This window comes from Lissotriton vulgaris, chromosome 5 (genome assembly GCF_964263255.1).
Source record: "Lissotriton vulgaris chromosome 5, aLisVul1.2, whole genome shotgun sequence".
In the NCBI taxonomy this organism is placed as follows: domain Eukaryota; kingdom Metazoa; phylum Chordata; class Amphibia; order Caudata; family Salamandridae; genus Lissotriton; species Lissotriton vulgaris.
The window spans coordinates 57,755,777-57,777,777 of NC_141693.1; the positions used below are offsets into that span (position 1 = coordinate 57,755,777).

Consider the following 22,001-nt stretch of genomic DNA (forward strand, 5'->3'; position numbering starts at 1 on the left):
TCCTTGCTGCAGGAATGACAAGTCTCCATCCGCCCCACCCCTGCAACTTTACCCCTACCCGCCCTTTTCCTACTTCCCCGTGGTCTACAGTTAAGCAGGATTTATATAAATTGTTGAATTCCCCCCGACTGGTCTCCTTGCGCTTTGCAGTCAGCTTTACGTCCATTCGAAAAAATGACCTGCAGAAGCAACAGTGTGAATGTTGGATAAATAACGGGAATATTTATGCCTTTAAAGAAATATGGTCCACCTTTTCCCAGAGGACGGTTTTGGAACAGACCACCTGGGCTGAATACATGTGTACGCTGGTCATGCAAAGATTTGAGAATGCGCTTATACCCACCGGATTAATGGACCTTAGGTCACAAATAAGAAGAGGCGATGTTCAGGGAGAGAGTATGTTTGGCGCTATGTCTGCTTTGATAGCTTACCGTGATATGACCGCTCTCCCCAACACCCCTCTAGAGACAGCTATGCCAATGAGAGAGGCGGCCCCTGTCTTTGTTAACGCACTTACCGATGCCCAAAATAATGGCCGAGGGGCTGTTGAGGCACATTGGTGCAGGCTTTGGGTTCATGTTCCATGGAAAAGGTCAGAAGTAATGCAGTTAAAAGGACAATTACCAGATCCCCGGAAGAATCTGGCTGCCTTTTACAGAGAATTAGGTCAGATTATATCTGCAGGTACTCTCGTTCTTGGGGATATAGATTTACTTTTTGGTACGGTTGTCCCCACTGAAATTTGGGACAAGTTCGACATACTGACCATGAAGTGGCGCTGGGAGGTAAATGGACTGACCTAGAGGCTATGGAAGAAGCAAGGGTAGGAGGGACAAAACCAGACATTGCCATCCTGACTTTGCCCGGTAAAATATTAACGTTTATGAAAACACTTTTGCCGGAAACTGTCATTAACTGGGATAAAATAAATGCTGTAGGCATCGAAAAGATGAGAATGTGGCTGACTTCTTTACCCGTTTTGAGACAGAATACAAGGGACATAGTGGTTTGGATCCTCGGATCGCAGGTTCTGGCCCAGTGTTTGTCAATACTTTTGTCAGCAACTTGCTTCCTGAGATCTCAGCCAGGCTTAAGAAAGTTGAAAGTACATGGTCTGCCCAAACTATGACTGGTATCTTGGCTATGGCACAATATCACGAGAATAGGGAAAATGAAGATAGAGACTGGGAAATTAAGAAGGTTAGGGATCTTAAGACTAAGGCACTTCTGCAGCAGGCGTACCCTCCCAGAGGTCCCGATGCCCGCTGGAATTTTAGACCTCAACTCCAACCCCCTCTGAGGACTCGCCAGTATACCCCCTCCAGCCCTCAACGTACGGGAGCCCTCCAGACAGATCAGTGTGCTTACTGTAAGGGGTACGGCCATTGGATAGATGAGTGTCCCGTGTTTGCTGAAAACATCCGAACAGGGAAGACTCTGCCTCGCGCTCCCAGGGAGGGGAGGCCGACTAGGGATCATGGCCCGCCCCATCCGAAGGATAAAGAACGTAGGCCAGGGATGACACTCCCGTCCGGCAGCGCCCGGCCAATAGGTTTGATGGATACAAAGCAACACGCACTTATTATAATGATGATTATGACGAAGTTGATGAGACAGGGTTCTATCAAGCATAGGACAGCCAGGAGTGCAAATTCCAGTGGATCAAAGGGGCCCGTATGTTCAAATGTCAGTTGTGGGTAAGGATCAGAATTTTCTTTTGGATACTGGGGCCACCAGGTCTTCTATTGCACGCCTGTCAGTCCCGCAGGCACCCCTTTCTGGCAATATGAATGTCTCTGTGGGTTTTGCAGGAACACCGGTGACCAGCCCCATCTCTGAACCCCTCCCTCTCGATAATGGCCCTGCACATGTTGACGCTCCCTTGGTCCTTATTACAGGTTGCCGTGAAAACTTGTTAGGCATGGATTTACTGAAAGCTCTGTATGCGACCATATCATGTAATCCCCAAGGTGTATCCCTAACAATTTCTCCCTCCGCAGCTTCCTATATGTATCTGTCCGGCCCCCTGCCACTAGAGTTGCTGTCTTTACCTTCCTCCCACTGGGCATCATCAGACACTGATGTAGGGCGTCTCAACATATCCCCTCATGTGCTACGCATCCAGCCAGGTGCATTTCTCCCCCGCCTCCAGCAGTATCGACTACCCGCGGAAGGAGAAATGGCCCTTTTAACAATAATATCTGAATTGATGGACAAGGGCGCAGTGGGGGAGACACGTGGCAATATCTGTAACAGTCCCATTATTCCAGTTCTTAAAAAGACCAATGGAGATGCTCTCTCCCCTAAAATATACAGATTCGTGATTGACCTAAGAGCCCTTAACAAAATAACAATCTCCGAATATCCTGTTGTCCCCGACATTAAAGCCCTCTTAACGATGGTCCCTTTTGTGACGCCATGCACTTTTCTGTCATAGACCTGAAGAATGCTTTTTTCAGCATTCCTATACATCCTGACAGCAGACATTTTTTTGGTTTCTCCCTTGGTGGGCGGAGCTTTAGATTCTGCCGTGCCCCTCAAGTTTTCACCGAGAGCCCCAGTATCTATAGTCAAACCCTAAAAAGTCAACTAGATTCCTTGGAACTCCCTGATAGTTCCACACCATTACAATATGTAGATGACCTCCTCATTGCTGCAAATTCTGCCCCATCATGTAAAGAAGCTACTCTCTGTTTGTTACGCCACCTTGCCCTCCATAATCACAAAGTCTCTTTGAAAAAGCTTCAGTTTTGTCAAGAGAAGGTGACCTATTTAGGTCATCTCGTCTCAAAGGAGGTAAGGCAGCTCACCGCTGATCGTGTAGCCATTATCAATGCTATGACGGCCCCACGAATACAAAAGCAGGTGCAAGGATTCATAGGCCTAACTTCATACTGTAGACAGTGGGTTTCCAATTATTCTGCCATGGTCAAACCTCTTCTTGTCCTCACCACGAAGGACATATCAGACAGTTCCTTTCCATGGACTAGAGAGCATGCGCAGGCCTTCCAAGACTTAAAGAGGGCTCTGTGTACTGCTCCAGTCCTCGGTACTCCTGATTATAACAAACAATTTTTTCTTTTTGTACATGAGACAGACGGCTGTGCATGCGCTGTCTTGACCCACATGTTCAGAGGTCACCATTGGCCATGTGCCTATTTTTCAGCCACCTTAGATCCGGTTGCAAGGGCTCTCCCAGGATGCCTACGGACAACCGCTGCGGCGGCCCTCATGGTCCGTCAGAGTGCGGGGATCGTCAGGAACTCCCCCCTGACTCTGATGGTCCCCCATTCCCCCATTCTGTAGATACCCTCCTTAATAACACCAAGACACAGTACCTCACTAGTGCACGACTCACAGGATATGAACTGACACTCTTTGCCAGCCACATTAACATCAAAAGATGCACTGTACTAAACCCCGCCACATTACTCCCACTGGATACTCAGGATGCACGCTTAGACCCACATGACTGCATATTAAGGACAGAAGAGGAGACGAAGGGACAGGCTGACTTGCGGGATACCCAGATAGCTGAACCAGAAGGTACACTGTATGTGGACGGATCATGTCTCAGAGGGTCAGATGGTAACAACTCAGCCGCCTACGCCCTCACGACATTAGGGCGAGTAGTAGAAACAGCTCAGATTCCACAGTGCTCTGCTCAAGCAGCAGAATTAGTGGCAGTCACTAGAGCCTGTGAGTTAAGCAAAGGGATGATGGTAAATATTTATACTGACAGACAATATTCCTTCGGGGTGGCTCACAACTTCGGAAGGTTATGGAAAGAAAGGAATTTCCTTACTTCCCATGGGACCAAGATTCAACATGGCCCCCTAATTCACCGACTGTTAGACTCCTTGACACTCCCCAGAAAGGTGGCCATTATAAAATGTAAAGCCCTTAAAAAAGTGATAGATGATGTTGGGAAAGGCAATGCCCTGGCTGACCAGACAGCCGGACAGACAGCTCTTAAGAAAAGGAAAGGAATGTATGTAGGAAGTCCCGCTAGGTGGGTGGCAGACAAGGGCATGGTTGAAAACACAGTACAAAGTGTGATTGATATTCAGTCCCATGCTACTCCTGAGGAACTAAGGGTGTGGAAGGAGCAATTAGCAAAGGAGGGAATTGATGGTTTCTGGATCCGTACGACTATGGAAAGACAATGGATGTTACCTGACAGTCATGTGCTACCAGTAGTTACGATGGCCCATGGTCCTGCTCACATTAGTGCAAAAGGGATATATAAACTGCAGGGGTGTGGAATTTAAAAAAAAATGTACATGTCCAGTGGACAAACGTGTGCAGAAAACTACTTGTCCTGCAAAGAAATCATCCTTGTCTAATCTATTTCCTAAATCAATTAAACTGACCGCCAAAAGTGTACGTTTGGTCTTAGAGAGTGCATTTTAGACATCCTAGTGCTGAAGCATTGGGAGAACAATGTCAACAAAGAGGGAGCATACAGGAATCAGAAATTACACTTTACCCGGTGTATGCTATACCAGTAAATCAATATTACATATTAACATTACGTATGTATTTGTACAAGATATTTACAATGAATATAAAAGATCGTCACAAATCAGCTAGAACCAACCCTTGCATTTATTTCATATCGTACACTGTGGAATAAGCAGACCTCCAAGGAGAACCTTGAATAATGTGACTGGCAGGACAAAGCTAGCAAAAAAAGAAATTGGGGGCCTGATGACAAAAGCCAGAAGAATTAACTTGTTTGTTTTCAAAACTTTCCCCAACTTTTCAGATGGAGGCTTGAGCGTACTCTAGAAAATTGTGGGGGCATTTTCAAAGGGCGTGGGTGCAGACAGAGAGGATTGTGACCAGAAATAACAACTTATGAATAGGTTTTATTACTTTGTGCTATCGGGATGTGCTCAACCATCATTTTGTCCCGGAAAGCCAACTCACAAGTCTGCAGATAGACAGAAAGGAATGATAGGTTATGGAATAGGGTCAAAAATCAATGGCAAATTAAAGAAAGGGTGACATAGTTGGGTGTTACAAAGACAACATAAAAAGTCAGAGAGATTTGGGAAGATTGGAGATTTAAGGACATTTGCAAAAGAAGGAAGAGGAATGGAAAAATAGGATGAAAAGTATGAACTTACAGTAAATATGACAGTCACCTTGGTCATGCTGTTAATATGGAGGTGGCTGTGCCAGTATTCAGCCTCCAAAAATTGATAATGTTCCCAGTATGTGATTAATACTTCACAAATCCGGAGGTGTCTCCCTCAGGTCAGCAGCCAGAGAACAAGTCAATAGTGACCAGTGAGGCAAGTGTTGCACCTGTGCACTGTACACCAGACATTTAAAATGAAGCACCTGTTAGCCCTCCAGGTGTAATATGTTCTAGGCATGCCTTGACACCAGAACATGGAAAACCCTCCATTGCATGTATGACAGAGGTAACAACATTTACAAACATTCACATCAGCATTACTTGGGCTCGCTCTAGAGATGGAAAATGTGTTACAGTGGATGTCAGTGATGACCAAGAGGTTACATGGAGAGCCAGTGATGTATGGGGGGTGCAGGTGAGTTACAGAGGGATGCAGTGATGTCCTGAGGGAGGAGTTACACAGGGTGGCAGTGATGTTACAGGGTGGGCAGGTGAAAGGAGGAGTTGCAGAGGAAGGCAGTGATGCCCTTAGGCAGGGGATAAAGTGGGAACCACTGATGGACGATAAGTTCACAGCTAAATACGGGAGAGGTCTTAAAAAAGGAACCACTTATGGCTTCAGGGGAGGGAATAGAACAAAGCTAGGGTTATGCCGATTTTTGAAGAAGATGGTTTGGCGTTTAACAGAAAAGGGAGATGAGAAACACAGGGAACTAGATGGTTGGTAGAGGGCGGAAAGAAGGGAGGGCAGCAGGTCAGGGAAATGGAGGAATAGTGGTTTTACCCTGATAGTTTGAGAGCAAAGGAAGGGAGCAAGAAAAGAAAGGGGACTTTTATTGGGTAAGAAATACAGCATGAGGTTGTAAATGTAAATGTAAATGTACAGGAATTTATATAGCGCAAATCACCAAGCGGTTTCTAAGCGCTTGCTTAGGGAACCCGTCCTGGTATTACCCTGTGAGATAACCCCGGAAGGGTATCCGCAAGGTGAAAGCCAGGCATCCTGCCGCGAGGGGCCGTTGTGGAGATTAAGCAAGCTATTGCCCAGAGTCGCAGAGTGTGAACCCGTGAATCGAGTAGGCACCGGAGCGAGAATTGTCGAGTCAATGGACATTTTAGGACTCAAGACCCCACCGAGCCGGGAATTGAACCCTGGTCCCAGGCTGACCTCTGCTTCCAGGTCTGCCTCCTCTAACCAGTGAGCCACACTTCTCCTGGGTCACAGTGGTAAACTGTACCAATGACAGAGACTTTAGATACAGCAACAGAAAGGAGCTGAGTTGAGCATGGAATTAGAAAAAAAACAGAGTTCTGAGACTGCAAACAGGAGCAGGAAAGGGTGGTAGACATAGCTTGAGGTGGTTAGGGTGTTACTTAGCAAGTAGAGGATGTTCTATAGTTGGTACTTTTGTAATTTATGCTGGCTGGCACACAGCATAAGTACTCATTCAATTGCTTCTGCTGCCACTCCTGAGAGGATTTTAAAGTTGGCAGTTTCTGCTTTAAGCAGCTTCTAACTGGAACTTGTCCATGTGGTGTATTTATTTGTTTTGCCTAGGATTACTTTCCAGCAGAAAAAAACGTCCTTCCTGACTGCCTGGGAGAAAAAGTCTTGGATCTGTGGTGGCATTTCATGTTCAGCTTCATTGCAAAGATGTAGTTGTGAAAGAGAATCCGGAGCTCTAGAGGCAGATTTCTTTGGAAACACTTACATTACCTTCTGAACCCAGTTTACTTTCATATTTTTAATAAGCATGTTTCTGTAAACTGCATAAACACACTGTCCTGTCGTACATGCTGCTTTATTTACTCCTCCCAGTACATTTGAAGTACAGTACTGCCTTATGTAGGCACACAATGCACCAGGCTCTTATGGAAATGTGGCTTTATTATCGGCTGCCACACGAGGGTGCATCCCTAAAGTCACGCTTACTGCTGCACAGAAGCGCATGTAAAGTCCCTAACAATTTTAAGTGTAAGGTTTTGGTAACGTTGTTTCATTGAAATTAAGGCTTAAATGGCCAGATAAACCACGAGGGGAGATAAAGGCATAGTGCAGGTACCGTGTGAAACGTGAGGCTCATGGAAAGGGAAGTACTGGCCAGAGCTTTAATGCACACCCTGGTTGTAACATGAGAGGTCCAGGGGCGGGGAGGCCAGTGGGGGGCACACGCACCAGATAAGTGCAGAGGTAAAGAAATGTGCGAAGGGAGGGGACTGTGAATTACTTCACTGCAGGACTCAAAATCGAGTGAGTGGGGAGCGACCTGAGGGCTGAAGGCTGTATCTGAGAGGCCCAAGGGTAGCACATCAAAAGGTTGAACAGAGAGCCCAGATGAGAGCAGGGTCTCTTACCTGAAATGTGGGCTGTTCTCGGACATCAGAAGCTGCATCATGTTTCCCTCTTGCTCTAAAGGATTAAAAGAGCCAGAAGAGTAGCCTGGTAGCCGCATGAAGGCTTCGTGGAGAAAGGCAAAAACCTCTTAGCTGACAGCGTTGTGCAATTTCTGTTTGAACCTGCCAGTTTGAACTTAATCATGCTCATATTCAATGGAGACGATGCTGCCTAACAGCCGCAGCGGCCGACTTTGGAGCTGGGGAATAAGCATGAGCGAATTTTGCGGATCTCGCGTTCGCGAATTTTGCGGATTTGCGGATTCGCAATCCGCAAAATCCGCGAATTCCCGCGAATTTGCGGATTTTTTTTTTTTGTGTTCGCCCGTGTTTCTGCCAGTTCGCGAGGGTTTTGTACACTTTCGCAAATTGCGAACTTACCTGTCGGGTCGCAAGTTTCGCGAACTTGTTGTTTCTACGTGTCCAGCCTGTTTGGGACACTCTTCTTCATCACTGCCACTCTCTGTCACCACTGCCACTCTCTGACTACTCATGCCACCCTCTGGCCCACCCATGCCACCCTCTGTTTCATCACCACACCCTCTGGTTGTCCAGTGTACATTATTTTCGGCAAAGCAAAGCACACCTTCCCCGCCTCAAGTGACCTGAATTAATTTGGGGCTGATTAATGTGTCACAGAATATTTTTTTAGCTGGCACCTGCTTCCTTAGTGCGCCCTGATTAGTGATCTTTTGCACTTGCTAAGTGCTTTCATTGTTGCAAAATTAGTTACAACACCTGCCCTGCCCCAACTGACAATAATGAATTAGGGGCTGATTAATGGATTTTAACTTCCAGCCTGGCTCCTGCTTGTCTCCCTTAGCTGTAATTCAGGACCTTTGTGGCAAATGTGTAACTATTCTGAGGTTCAGAGCAGGGTCACATAATAGTTTCAACTGGCAACTGAACTCTGGAGGGGCCCCTCAGGAAGCACTACAGGAAATGGCTACAAATGATGAGCCTGAACTTTTGAACCTGGTAAGTAGTTACTTTCAGTTTTGCTAAGATCGTATTTCTGCAATTTTGCACTTATTCGCGGGGCGCGAACTCACGCGAACTCACGCGAACAGTGCGAGCAGTGCGAGCAAAATCCGCTGCTCGCGGATTTTGCGGGAGATTCGCAAATCTCGCGGATTGCGGATTTCCCGAAAATCCGCAAAATCCGCGAGCGGAACGGATTTTCCGCCCATGCCTACTGGGGAACCAGGTTCGGTTCTCTGTGTCTGTTCAACATCCTGTGTGTCTGGGCAAATCTTTTAATCTCCCCGTGCCTACAGCAATAAAATATGAATTCTTGTGTAATGTAACTGCCTCTCATATAAAGCACTTTGTTTCCGTCTGGTGTCTCGATTTAGTATAGTGCACAGTCTTCTTGTCCTTCAGACAAAACAGTCATTAAAACTTCTTGCGCTTGCAAGAAATCTAGATGTCTCGGGCGTCGGGCGATACGAATTCCCCTCCCCTGAAACTGTTGGAACCTACATGGTACAACTCGAAGATACCAGCATATGCTGAAAAGCTGGTCAAAACATGCATGGTTTGCCTAATGTATAACCCAGGAAAAGGCACAGTTACTCCTAAGGGAGGATTCTCTCCTCCTACCTTACCTTTTGAAGTCCTCCAAATGGATTACATCCAGATGGACAGATGTAACATTTTGAAATATGTCCTGGTGGTGGTCTGTACCTTCAGCCGATGGGTGGAAGCCTACCACGTCAAAGACTGCACCGCTATCACTACCGCCAAAGTGCTATTAAAAGAGTACCTCCCACGATTCGGTTTGCTCCGCTTGGTCTGGAGTGACAAGGGGACACACTTTACGGCTCAAATTATGGAATATGTTTGTCAGTGGCGTAACAAAACTTGAGGGGGCCCCCCCTGCAAACTACATGGAGGCTCCCCCCCCCCCATTTTCTGTGCCAGTCTAGAGCTCTCAGGTCAGCGACCCGCCATACTGCAGGGGATGCGGGGCTATTGTTACGCCACTGTCACTAATACAGCCATGATAAGTAACACTGGATGGTGGAGTCAAAGGTTGGGATTAGTCTGCCCGCAGGCTATCATAGGTGGTGGTCCATTCATTACAGGGTCCCTGCCATCAGTAGGCTGGGGAAGTTTGCCTAATTTTAGGTGGGTTTCCTGATGCAGACTCCTGTCTTGATATACAATACCGGGCCCACTCATCGTTCAGTTATGACAAAAGTGCATCCACTGCTCCTTCTCCTTTCCGTTTTAAAACATTAGACAATGCGACAATGCAGTATTTCAAAAGCAGATGTAACTACAAAGAGCACAGTTTGATAATACATTTTTATTAGTAGACAATAGCAATCTTTAGAGGCATTGCATAGCTTCATACACACTTTGATCACAATTCCATCACAGTCTCTCTCTCTCTCTCTCTCTCTCTCTCTCTCTCTCTGTCAGTCAGTATCTCTCTTTCAGTCAGTCAGTCTCTCTCTCTCAGTCAGCCTATCTCTCTCTGTTATTCAGTCTCTCACAGTCAGTCAGTCTCTCTCGGTCAGTCAATCTGTCAGTCAGTCTCCCTCTCTCTCTCTCTCTCTCTCTCTCTCTCTCTCTCTCTCTGTCAGTCAGTCGGTCTCTCCCTCTCCGTCAGTCTCTCTATCTCTCTCTTTCTGTCAGTCTGCCAGTCAGTCAGTCTCTCTCTGTCATTCAGTCTCTCTCAGTCAGACAGTCAATCAGTCTCTCTCTCTCTCTCTGTCAGTCTCTCTCAGTCAGTCCCTCTCTCTGTCAGTCTCTCTCCCTGTCAGTCCCTTTGTCTGTCAGTCCCTCTCTCAGTCTCTCTCTCTCTCTCTGCCAGTCTCTCTATCGCTCTCTTTCTGTCAGTCTCTCTCAGTCAGTCAGTCTCTCTCTCTCAGTCAGTCTCTCTCTTTCTGTCAGTCAGTCTCTCTCTGTCAGTCTCTCTCAGTCAGTCTCTCTCAGTCAGTCTCTCTCAGTCAGTCTCTCTCTTTCTGTCAGTCAGTCTCTCCCTTTCTGTCAGTCAGTCTCTCACAGTCTCTCTCTGTCAGTTTCTCTTAGTAAGTCAGTCTCTCTCTCTCAGTCAGCCAGTCTCTCACTCTCAGTCAGCCAGTCTCTCTCTCTCCGTCAACCAGTCTCTCTCTCTCTCAGTCAGCCAGTCTCTCTCTCTCTCGCTCTCGCTCTCTCTCTCTCTCAGTCAGTCTCTGTCAGTTAGTCTCTCTGTCAGTCAGTCTCTCCCTCAGTCAGTCTCTCTCTGTCAGTCTCTCTCTCAATCAGTCAGTCTCTTTCAGTCAGTCTCTCTCTCAATCAGTCAGTCTCTTTCAGTCAGTCTCTCTCTCAATCAGTCAGTCTCTTTCAGTCAGTCTCTCTCTCAATCAGTCAGTCTCTTTCAGTCAGTCTCTCTCTCAATCAGTCAGTCTCTTTCTTAGTCAGTCTCTCTCTTAGTCTCTTTCTTAGTCAGTCTCTTTCTTAGTCAGTCTCTTTCTTAGTCAGCCTCTCTCTGTCAGTCTCTCTCTGTCAGTCTCTCTCTGTCAGTCTCTCTCTCAATCAGTCAGTCTCTTTCAGTCAGTCTCTCTCTCAATCAGTCAGTCTCTTTCTTAGTCAGTCTCTTTCTTAGTCAGTCACTCTCTTAGTCAGTCTCTTTCTTAGTCAGTCTCTTTCTTAGTCAGTCTCTCTCTGTCAGTCTCTCTCTCTGTCAGTCTCTCTCTCTGTCAGTCTCTCTCTCTGTCAGTCTCTCTCTCTGTCAGTCTCTCTCTCTGTCAGTCTCTCTCTCTGTCAGTCTCTCTCTCTCTGTCAGTCCCTCTCTCTCTGTCAGTCCCTCTCTCTCTGTCAGTCCCTCTCTCTCGGTCAGTCCCTCTCTCTCTGTCTCTCTCTCTCTCAGTCAGTCTCTCTCTGTCAGCCTCCCTCTCTCAGCCTCGCTCTCTCTCAGTCAGGCAGTCTTCCAGACAGTCTTTCTCTCCCTCTGCCAGTCTCTCTCAGTCACTCTCTCTCTCGCAGTCAGTCTCTCTCGCAGTCAGTCTCTCTCGCAGTCAGTCTCTCTCTCTCAGTCAGTCTCTCTCTCTGTCAGTCTCTCTCTCTCTGTCAGTCTCTCTCTCTCTGTCAGTCTCTCTCTCTCTGTCAGTCTCTCTCTCTCTGTCAGTCTCTCTCTCTCTGTCAGTCCCTCTCTCTCTCTGTCAGTCCCTCTCTCTCTGTCAGTCCCTTTCTCTCTGTCTCTTTCTCTCTCAGTCAGTCTCTCTCTGTCAGCCTCCCTCTCTCAGCCTCGCTCTCTCTCAGTCAGGCAGTCTTCCAGACAGTCTTTCTCTCCCTCTGCCAGTCTCTCTCAGTCACTCTCTCTCTCTCAGTCAGTCTCTCTCGCAGTCAGTCTCTCTCTCTCAGTCAGTCTCTCAGTCAGTCTCTCTCTCAGTCAGTCTCAGTCAGTCAGTCTCTCTCTCTTAGTCTCTCTCTTAGTCAGTCCATCTCTCTTAGTCAGTCCCTCTCTCTGTCAGTCCCTCTCTCTGTCAGTCCCTCTCTCTGTCAGTCCCTCTCTCTCAGCCTCTCTCTCTCTCAGCCTCTCTCTCTCTCAGCCTCTCTCTCTCTCAGCCTCTCTCTCAGCCTCTCTCTCTCTCAGCCTCTCTCTCTCTCAGCCTCTCTCTCTCTCAGCCTCTCTCTCTCTCAGCCTCTCTCTCTCAGTCTCTCTCTCTCAGTCAGTCAGTCAGTCTTCCAGACAGTCTCTCTCTCCCTCTGCAAGTCTCTCTCAGTCAGTCTCTCTCTATCTCAGTCAGTGACTCTCTCTGTCAGTCTCGCTCTCTTAGTCAGTCTCTCTCTCTGTCGGCCAGTCTCTCTTTCTCTGTCAGTCTCTCTGTCAGTCTCGCTCAGTCTCTCTCAGTCAGTCTCTCTCTCTCTCTCTCTCTCTCTCTCTCTCTCTCCGTCAGTCTCTCTCTCAGCCAGTCAGTCTCTCTCTCTCTCTCTCAGTCTCTCTCTTTCTCTCTCTGTCAGTCTCTCTCTCAGTCAATCTTCCAGACAGTCTCTCTCTCCCTCTGCCAGTCTCTCTCAGTCAGTCTCTCTCTATCTCAGTCAGTGACTCTCTCTGTCAGTCTCGCTCTCTGTCAGTCAGTCAGTCTCTCTGTCAGTCAGTCAGTCTCTCTCTCTCTCTCTCTCTCTGTCAGTCAGTCTCTCTCTGTGAGTCTCTCTCTCTCTTAGTCAGTCTCTCTCTGTCAGTCAGTCTCTCTCTCTCTGTCGGTCAGTCTCTCTTTCTCCGTCAGTCTCTCAGTCTCTCTGTCAGTCTATCTCTCTCTCAGTCAGCCTCTCTCTCCCACAAGAAACAGATGGTCCTATGAACATTGACATTTCTTAAAGTATTTGCCACTCAATGGCAAAAGGAGGGTCTGAGGAAAAGTGTTCTTCGGATCGGCATCATTTGTACCGGGACCCCATTGTTTTTTCATTGCCATCTCGTGTCAAACACTTCCACACGACCCACCTGGTCGTTTCTGCTGATGCCTGAGGAAAATCTAACTGACACGACAAAAACCATCTTGCAGCCTGCATTTCTGCCCAGGAACTAACGCACACCCAACCCCCCTGTTCTTTGCTGTTCAACAGAAAGCCATGAGACACTCACGCCCTGTGTAAATGATTTGTTTTCCATCTCCTGCTCCCAGCCTGGTAAACATTCTTGACACCATGAACAGGTTATCTGGACAATGGTCTGACTTCTGGGCCTTGAACAATGACCTGAAAGACCGGGCTTTGATCAAGCTGAGTGGACAATGACCTGAAAGACCAAGCTTTGATCAAACTGAGTGAACAATGACTTGTGTACCAAGCCTTGACCAGGTCACCATCTACAAGCATTGTCTGGATCTGGTTATTAACTGCAAACACTGCCCTGATTGAACAATGGACTAACAGACAAAAGACTGGAGTAAAAATGTAAACAAGCATTGGAAATGCAATAGGTCTCGCATTAGAAAAGTTGGAGCTATTGGTCCTGTAAATGACAAATATTTTATTTATGTGTTGGTTTTTAAAATAGCTAAATTGATAGCTTTGTTATTTACAATGCCAATAGTTATAACTTTCGCGAATGTGACACCTATAGCATTTGTAATGCAGCATGTTTTGTATGTACGTGACTTAGATGGCAGCTCTGGTCGTTAGGCCACATCTCTAGAGAGATGTACGAAGTACTGAGGAAGACAAGATAAACTGCACTTTAATAAGGATGTCGAAATTAAGTTAGTATCTCTTTGATCGTTTTACTGCAAAATTGTGAAAATTATGAGACTCTAGTTCAGAACAGTTCGAATTTAGCTGTAGGACAAGGCAACCCAAGAAGTGCCAGTTGTTGTGGTGGCGAGTGATGCTGTGGCGTTCAGTGATGCTGTGGTAGCGCATAGTGATGTTGTGGGTGGGGGTACGGGGGTTGGGGGGTGTGGGTGTGTTGGGTGTGTGTGGGGGTGGGGTGGGTATGTGGGGGGTGAGTGGGGTTGTGTGCGTGGGGGGTTGTGTGTGTGTGTGGGGTTGTGTGTGTGTGGGATTGTGTGTGTGTAGGATTGTGTGTGTGTGGGGTTGTGTGTGTGTGGGGTTGTGTGTGTGTGTGGTTGTGTGTGTGAGGGGTTGTGTGTGTGGGGGGTTGTGTGTGTGGGGGGTTGTGTGTGTGGGTGTGTGTGGGTGGGGGGTTGTGTGTGTGTGTGTGGGATGGGGGTGTGGGTGTGTGGGGGGTTGTGTGTGGGGTGCTGTGGGTGTGGGGTTGTGGGGGTTATGTGTGTGGGGTTGTGGGTGGGTGTTTGGGTGTGTGTGTGTGTGTGGGTGTCTGTGTGTGGGGTTGTGTGTGGGGTGGTGTGTGTAGCTCATTGAGACCTAAAAAAACTGTAATCTCAAGAGTTCAAGACATGCAGCACTAAAGTTCCTCTACCCCATGTTATAACAAAGAAGGATAGAGGCAACGTAGACAGGGCTTTAGGGCTGGGTGGTGGGAGTGGGGGGAGAAACAGACATGAGAGCGACTGAGCGATATCAAGCAGCGACGGGTTGGGTAGGGGATTGAGATAATGCCGGGCGCCCGGGTTAAAGTGAAAGCGAGTCCCCGTGGTAAAGTAAAAGTGGGCGCCCGGGTTATTGGTAGGGGAGGTGCTGGCGGCTGGGGAGGGAGAGGAGAAATGCGAAATGCGAGTAAGGCTGGGTGCGGGGAGAGAGAGTGGAGGTGCTGGCGGCTGGGCAGGGGGAACAGATGGCGATGGCTGGAGATTTGATGCTGTGCACCATTTTTCCGAACTTTCAAAGTATATATCTTCTTAGTATGGGGATAGCCATTGTAATGTAGATTTTATGTAGTACAAATACATGCGTAGTGCCGTTATCCTTTCTTGGGCCAATCTCTATGCAATCTTTGGCGTTGGACACCACCAGTCACGACTCAAGACGCGTGATCTAATAGTAAAGTTGCTGCGTCATTGAGAATTTACAGCCACATAGCAAAGCACTCTCGCGAGACAGCGGCACGAGGCCCGCCTGTCCCCTGTGGAGAAGCAGCCCCAGTAGAATTAACTTACAGGCGGTAGCATTCCCCAAAACACATGCATTCTATCTGAAAACTGCAGCATTTCCAAGATTCAAGGCCCCTTATTCAAGGCTTAAAAGGGCGAATCTCTTATCAAATACAAGCCCCTTGCACCCCCGGTGCGTCACTTTTAATATGGGAAAAATTGACGTACCTGCGGCGCAAGGGGCTTGTAAACAAGCCCATTCGTATTACTATACACTCCACCGAAGGTACATAAAAGGTAGTATGCGACCCTGGACTCCAAGCTTGTATAAGCGCATATCCTGTATTACATTCCTGATGCCAGTTTTATGCGCAGATGGGGGCTGCAATATTACCTACAGACATACAGCAATGAGGCACGTGTGGTACTTTGGGGCACTCAAGCACGACACCCTGGTTTCAGAAAAGGATTAAAAGCAACAAAAAGATTTCCTTACAGCATTGCAACATTTTCATTAGCCAACTGCACTGATCGTTTCGTGTTGAGGAAAAGGGGAAATCTTCAACAGCAGGGGACCCATTTTCACTTCCTCGCGAGTCTTAACAACTACAGCTGCAGAGAGGACCCGGGCAGTGCGAGCAGACAGACGGTGACAGCAGACATGAGCAACTGGATTGTGAACGAGGGGATCTCCATCGTTGTGATTGTGAGTACACCAGTGGTTCCCTTTTAATTACTGCCTTTCAGGCCTAGTGCAAAATCCACCATAGCTGGTTTGTTGATGACGTTTAGCTGTAACTGTTGCCAGTGATCAAATGGTGGGAATGACGTGCCAGGGTCACAGTGGTAAACGTTTTTAATTATTTGATTCACGTATGTGTAAAAATGTCTCCGCAGTGACCTCGATGCAATGAATATGTATGTTTCTGTGCCTGCAATATCAGTTAGAGAGAAGAGGTTAAAAAAAAAAACTCTAAGTGCAGGTGAATTGTTGCACTAACGAGTGAATGACCTGTGCCAAAAGGCAACCTAAATAACAAACATCTCAACACGTAATGTTTTTGATACACATGAGAAAGTATAGAAAGGGAAAAGTGTGCGCATTCGACGCAGGGTGAAAACGTGCTTGTACCATTTGCCATGATCTGAACTGAAGCATGTAGCCAGAAAGCATGTTCCATCATGGCGTGTCAGACGACTGTATTGGTGTCAGCAGTGTCGAGTCCGATGTGAGAGATGTAAGCTTCTCGTAGGGCGAGCCGAGCATCTACGAGTTATTCTCAGGTTGTCATTCAATTCTGCCCTCTAAATGAAGCCCCTAGTTTCTATAAGAGTGCTTTGACAGTACTGTGTTATGCTGTGTCAGATTAGCATACCTCTACCGCACCCCGGGCGAGGAAAACATTCTCTGCTTGCTATTTCTACTTCTGGCAAATCAAATGCACAAATTAAGCAACTTGATTGTAGAACTGCAATGAAATAGAATTTTTGGCCTCCCAATCTCCACAAACCTGTAATCTTGTATCTGGACACATTAGGAGTGCTTAGAAACAGACGCGGCTAACATAGCAAGTGCTATAAAACAAGTTTAAACAAACAAACAAAAAATAAAACGAGCCACGGCCTGCCGGCCGTGAAAGTGAAAGTACGGCAGGCCGACCGGCCGTGAATAATTAGGGGAGGTGCAGCCAGGAGAGAGCAGGAGCGGAGGCGCCAAGCTGGGGTACAGATGGCTGGCGATTTGATGATGTGCACGCGCATTTTAGGTCAATGCGCTTGCGCATTGACCTAAAAGCGCACGGGCACAGCATCAAATCGCCAGTTTAGTTAAACCTCTGTTTAAGCCCCTACAGTCTCGCTCCGCTCAATGCGCATGCGCATTGTGAGGCGAGACCTAAAAAGGCTTGTAAGCTGCAGAGTGAAGCAGCATCCTCCTATGTCTTGTTTCTAAAGAGCTTGGGACTCTGTTCCATATGCTATGCTATGCTATGGTGATTTGTATAGCGCGCGGCTGCCCCAGCGAAGGGGCGTCCCGGCGCTGCGGAAGGAGAGAATACAGTTTACAATGAGGTGGAGACGCTAAGGATGAAGCTATTGTTGAAAGAGGTGTGTTTTGACAGCCTTTCTGAAGGCTAGGAGATCTTGTATCCCACGGATAGCTTCGGGAAGACTGTTCCATAACTTGCCCGCTAGGAAGCGAAAAGAGCGGCCGCCCATTCTGGCCAATCTGATGCGGGGAATGATCGCAAGATGCTGCCCCTCTGACCGGAGCGATCTCCTAGGGATGTACTCTGACAGGAGTGGGCGAAGCATTGGGGGGGGAGGAAGTTTTAAGGATTTTGAAAGCGAGGCACAATGCTTTGAACTGGACCCTTTTGCCCACCGGGAGCCAGTGTAGTTTCTTCAGGGTTCCAGATACCGAGGAATGGCGCGGGAGACCCACCAGAGCCCTGGCAGCCGCATTCTGAACTCTTTGCAATCTAGTGATTTCCGCTAGATTAGCCCCCAATAGGAGGGAGCTGGCATAGTCCAGTCTGGAAAGAATGGTTGCCTGGACGATTAGTTGGCGAGTGCGGCAGTCAAAGAACTTCAGAATGGGCCTGATGTTACGCAAGACGCCAAAGCATGTGGCGGCAAACTTTTTTGTGTGGTGCGTGAACTTTAGAGCAGAATCCACCCAAACTCCCAGGTTTTTGACACATTCCTTAGGCGTAGGGGATGGGCCTAGCGCATTCGGCCACCAGTTGTCGCCCCAGGACGAAGTGTTTTTGCCCAGGAGGAGAATCTCCGTTTTCCCGGCGTTTAATTGAAGAAAATTCGCCGTCATCCAGTTGGTGATGTCAGTGAGTGTCTGCTTAAAGTGTTGTGCCTCCAGACCACGGTTGTCCATAAGTGACACCACCAACTGGGTGTCGTCTGCATAAGATACCAGGGCAAGTCCATTTCTTCTAGCCACCTCTGCCAGGGGGCGGACATATACATTGAACAGGGTAGGGCTCAGGGAAGAGCCTTGCGGCACTCCCTGTCCAATGTTATGTTCCTCAGAGATGTGTGGAGGGGTAGAGACTCTAAAAGACCTATTGAAAAGGAAGTCTCTAAACCATCCCAGAGCTGACCCTGTGATACCAATTTCCTCCAATCTCATCAAGAGGACCTCGTGTGACACCGTATCGAAGGCAGCACTAAGGTCCAACAGGACCAGTGCTGCCGTGCCTCCGGTGTCAAGGATAGTACGGAGGTCCTCTGAAACACTGAGCAGGGCGGTCTCGGTGCTATGACCAGCTCTAAACCCGTGTTGAGAGTCGTCCAAGATGTTATTGGTGAGGAGGAAATCTGTCAGAATGTTATTGACGTGTGCCTCGATGATTTTGGCAGGCCAGGGAAGCAGGGAGATAGGTCTGAAGTTCTCAGGGAGCGAGGGGTCTAGAGTGGGTTTTTTTAGAATGGGAGAAACCCAGGCCTGCTTCCACTTGGAGGGAACTTTAGCGGTCGAAAGGGACCGGTTGATGATATCTCGGATGTGCTCAGTGATAGATTCATGGGCTTCGCAGAAGGTGACCGGTTTAAGGGGATCTGCCGGGGAGCCTGATTTAATCTTTTTGCAGATTTCGCCCCCGGAGGCACGATAAGAACACCGGCGGCCTCCTGCAGCATGGGAAGCCCGAGGAATCTAGGCACCGTGAGGGAAACGACTTGAGAGTCCCCAGCTCCGCCATAGCCGATCGTGGCGCCATGAGGGGAACGGCCGAAACAGCGCGAAAGGGGACTGCAAGTCCCAGGCACCCCTGCAACCACTTCCCATGCCCGGAGGCGCGATAAGAACACTAAAGGCCTCCCGCAGCGCAGGAAGCCAGAGGAATCCAGAGGCTGTGAGGGAAACGGCTCGAGAGTCACCAGCACCGCCTTAGCCGTTCGCTGCGCCATTAGGGGAACGGCCGAAACAGGTCGAAAGGAGATTGCAAGTCCCAGGCACCCCTGCGACCACTTCCCGCGCCCGGAGGCGCGATAAGAACACCGGCGGCCTCACGCATCGCGGGATGCGCGCGGGCGTGCCCGGGCAAATCTTGGATCAAGGGCGGGCCGGTCAACACTCGTCAGAGGCCGGGCCGGGCCACCCCCCCGAGTGATGCTGCAGAAGTTGCAGTGTTGCGGGAGTGAGGTGAGTGCTAATCAGATACTATGATAAGGGGAAACGCACCACCACACCAGGCTCCCGTCTCACCACTACCACCACCATAGACAGTATGTTGGAAAGAGCAGTCCGCATTGTCTCAACAGAGATCGAGTTAACAGATAGGCGACTATCTTTGGGACTGTTGACACACCAATCTACCTTGATGGAAGAAGAGGAGCAGGAGGTTCGGACTGGCCCTCCCCTGACACCAAACGTGATTGTTAACACCATCAGACACTCATTTTCTTTACGGTAAGATCTTTCAAAATTTTGAATACAGCTTTCGAGGTGTTAGAACTGTTGTTGATTTCATTGGCATAATATGCCGCCCTTATTCTGCAGATCTTACGATGGTAGGTTTTTTGAAGCATGACATAGTCTAGTTTTAGATTGGCATCATAGTTTTTCCGCCAACTCCTCTCTGCCTTTTTACATTCTTTTTTCAGGCTTGCTAATTCGGAGTTATACCAAAGGCTAGCTGTGTGGATGCGAGCCTTGGTGCATCTGGCCGGGATCAAGGTATCAAGTGCCTGAGTGATCCAAAGGAAGAACTGGTCATAGCTTACGTCTAAATCTTCGGTAGGGGGTGGAGGATTTAATGCCAGAAGATTGTGTAGGTCTTCAAGATGAAGCTTTCTCCATGGTCGTTTCTGGACTGAAGGGGTAGGTACCGCTACAGATCTCAAGGTGCACGGGATAGACAGAGTAACTAAATGATGATCGGTCCAGGTCATAGGGATTGGCGTGCCTGCGGAACAACTAGTGATATTGGAGAAAATGGGGTCAAGGAGGTGACCCGCTCTGTGAGTGGAGCCCCTCACAAACTGAGTAAGTTGGAAAGCCGCAAGATCAGCAAGAAAAGTGGCCATTTTGGGTTCAGAGTTCTTGTCAAGGTGAAGATTAAGATCACCCATGATTGTAAAGTTAGCAGATTTGAGGATATTGGTGTCTAAAAACTGAAGGAGTGAGCTAATGAAGGGAGTATCTGCACCAGGGGGTCTGTAAACTAAGAGCCCCGTCGCGCAGAACTGAGGGTTGGCTTTGATCGAGAAACGCGCACTTTCACAGCCCTTAATATCTGTTTTGCTGAATTGACAATCAAGATGGGTTTTGATTATTAGGGCCAAGCCCCCCCTCTCGTGTTCCTATTCACAGTGTGGATGGTATAGCCTGTGGGAGTCGCCAAGTTGCAGACGGAGTCCATTTCATCAAGAAGCCACGTCTCAGTCATGAACAGGGCATCGAGAGAGTGGTTAGTTAGGAGGTCAGAGATTTCAGAGTAGTGTTTATGCACAGATCTCACATTAAGATGACCTATCCTGAGAGTGTGGGTCTTGGGGAGTTTGGGTGTAGTTTTTATAGAAGAGCAAAGTTGAGAGGGATATAGTAAAGGGTGTCGTATGTGGGCTGGGTTTCGTCTAGCACAGGTGCAGGTAGAGTGCTGAAGATCAAGCAATTCCGCTTTAGAGTAACACATCTTACCGAGTGACGATAGATCGATGGAATGAAAGAGGCCAGGGGGGCTGGCGCCTGGCGCTGCCTTAGCGCGGACGGGCGCAGACGGGCAGCTCTTTGGCGGGCCTTCGGCGGGGCTGCGCGCGATCGCTGCGCGCCCGAGAGCCTGCGAGGGCTAAGTAGCCTGCAGGAAGTAGAGCACTAGAGCGCTAACCGCCCGGGCTATTTGAATAAATCTGGGTTCCTCCTGCAGACAAAGGCTCCTGTGTCTCCTTTTACTACGTATGAAGGGTATGGAAGACTTGGGCGGTTCCCCCGCCGCCGAGACCCAGTGAGTGGGTTATTCTGGTCCTTTAAGACTTATGCATACAAGTCACAAACTCACAGATGCACACATGTATTTGCACACTCACAAATGCCACCAGACCTTGTGATATACAAGCCCACAGGCAGGCACTCACCTATTTAGGTACAAACTCACGGCCAATAAATCCAGACTAAAGCATACACAACCCTCAATACACAACCCTCAAACACACATGCATATAGATAAGGACATATATTTGTATACTCTGTGGCTCAAAATATGTATATAAATATGCAGACACACACAAGCTGTAATCCATGGCCAAAAAACAGAAGGATATAGGGACGAGCAGACATGCATGTACTCCCAAAGACTATCCATACATGAACACATATTTAGACACGTTACACCTAAGCGTGGACATGCACACACAGATATGCACACACAGATATGCACACACACATGCTGGTACGTACTCCCAGCCAGATAATGCCACCCCACTGTACACATACTCTAACACACACCTTGTGAGAATGCAAGAACTACCTATGGTCAGAAGAGTAATACTTGATTTTATGTTTTTTTAGGACGTGCCCTTGGCCGATTTCAGTCCCAATATCCAGGTGCAGTGACTCCAGTCAGTATATTTATTTGGTGGGGACCATGACCCAGTCTGTAGGGTGGCTCATCAGCCTCAGACATATACAGAGACAAAGCACTCACGGCAGCCACTCACCCTTATGGTTTTATATTGTTCCTCTTCCTTGAATTTAGACTCCAGAATATATACCTCCTGTTTCTTCAGGACAAGCAGCCACTCTTGAAGTTTCACCTGTAGGGATGAGAGTGCAAGAAATAAGTGTAGATATGTAGTGTGTGGTCTTAATTACAAAAAAAGAGTCACTACAGTACCTGCCACACGTGCCCAGACTGTACGTACCAGTCATACATTAGTATTGCTAGCACCAGGCGCACATATCAGGATTGTGAGCACCACCCCCAGGTATCACAGACAATGATGTCCCATTTTTGGACCCGTTCTTGCCTAGAAGGATCAGAATCCCTGGTCCATGGAGACAA

At 48.1% G+C, this 22,001-nt stretch overlaps 1 protein-coding gene across 1 annotated transcript in view; it reads right to left on the reverse strand.

Moving 5' to 3' along the window:
* LOC147710144 (E3 ubiquitin-protein ligase TRIM11-like) overlaps positions 1 to 22,001 on the reverse strand; it is a 188,138-nt gene that overhangs the window by 146,075 nt on the left and 20,062 nt on the right. The window contains exon 2 of the mRNA XM_086920838.1: positions 21,658 to 21,753. Coding sequence (XP_086776964.1) covers positions 21,658 to 21,753 — 96 coding nt within the window. The remainder of the gene's footprint in view (positions 1 to 21,657; positions 21,754 to 22,001) is intronic.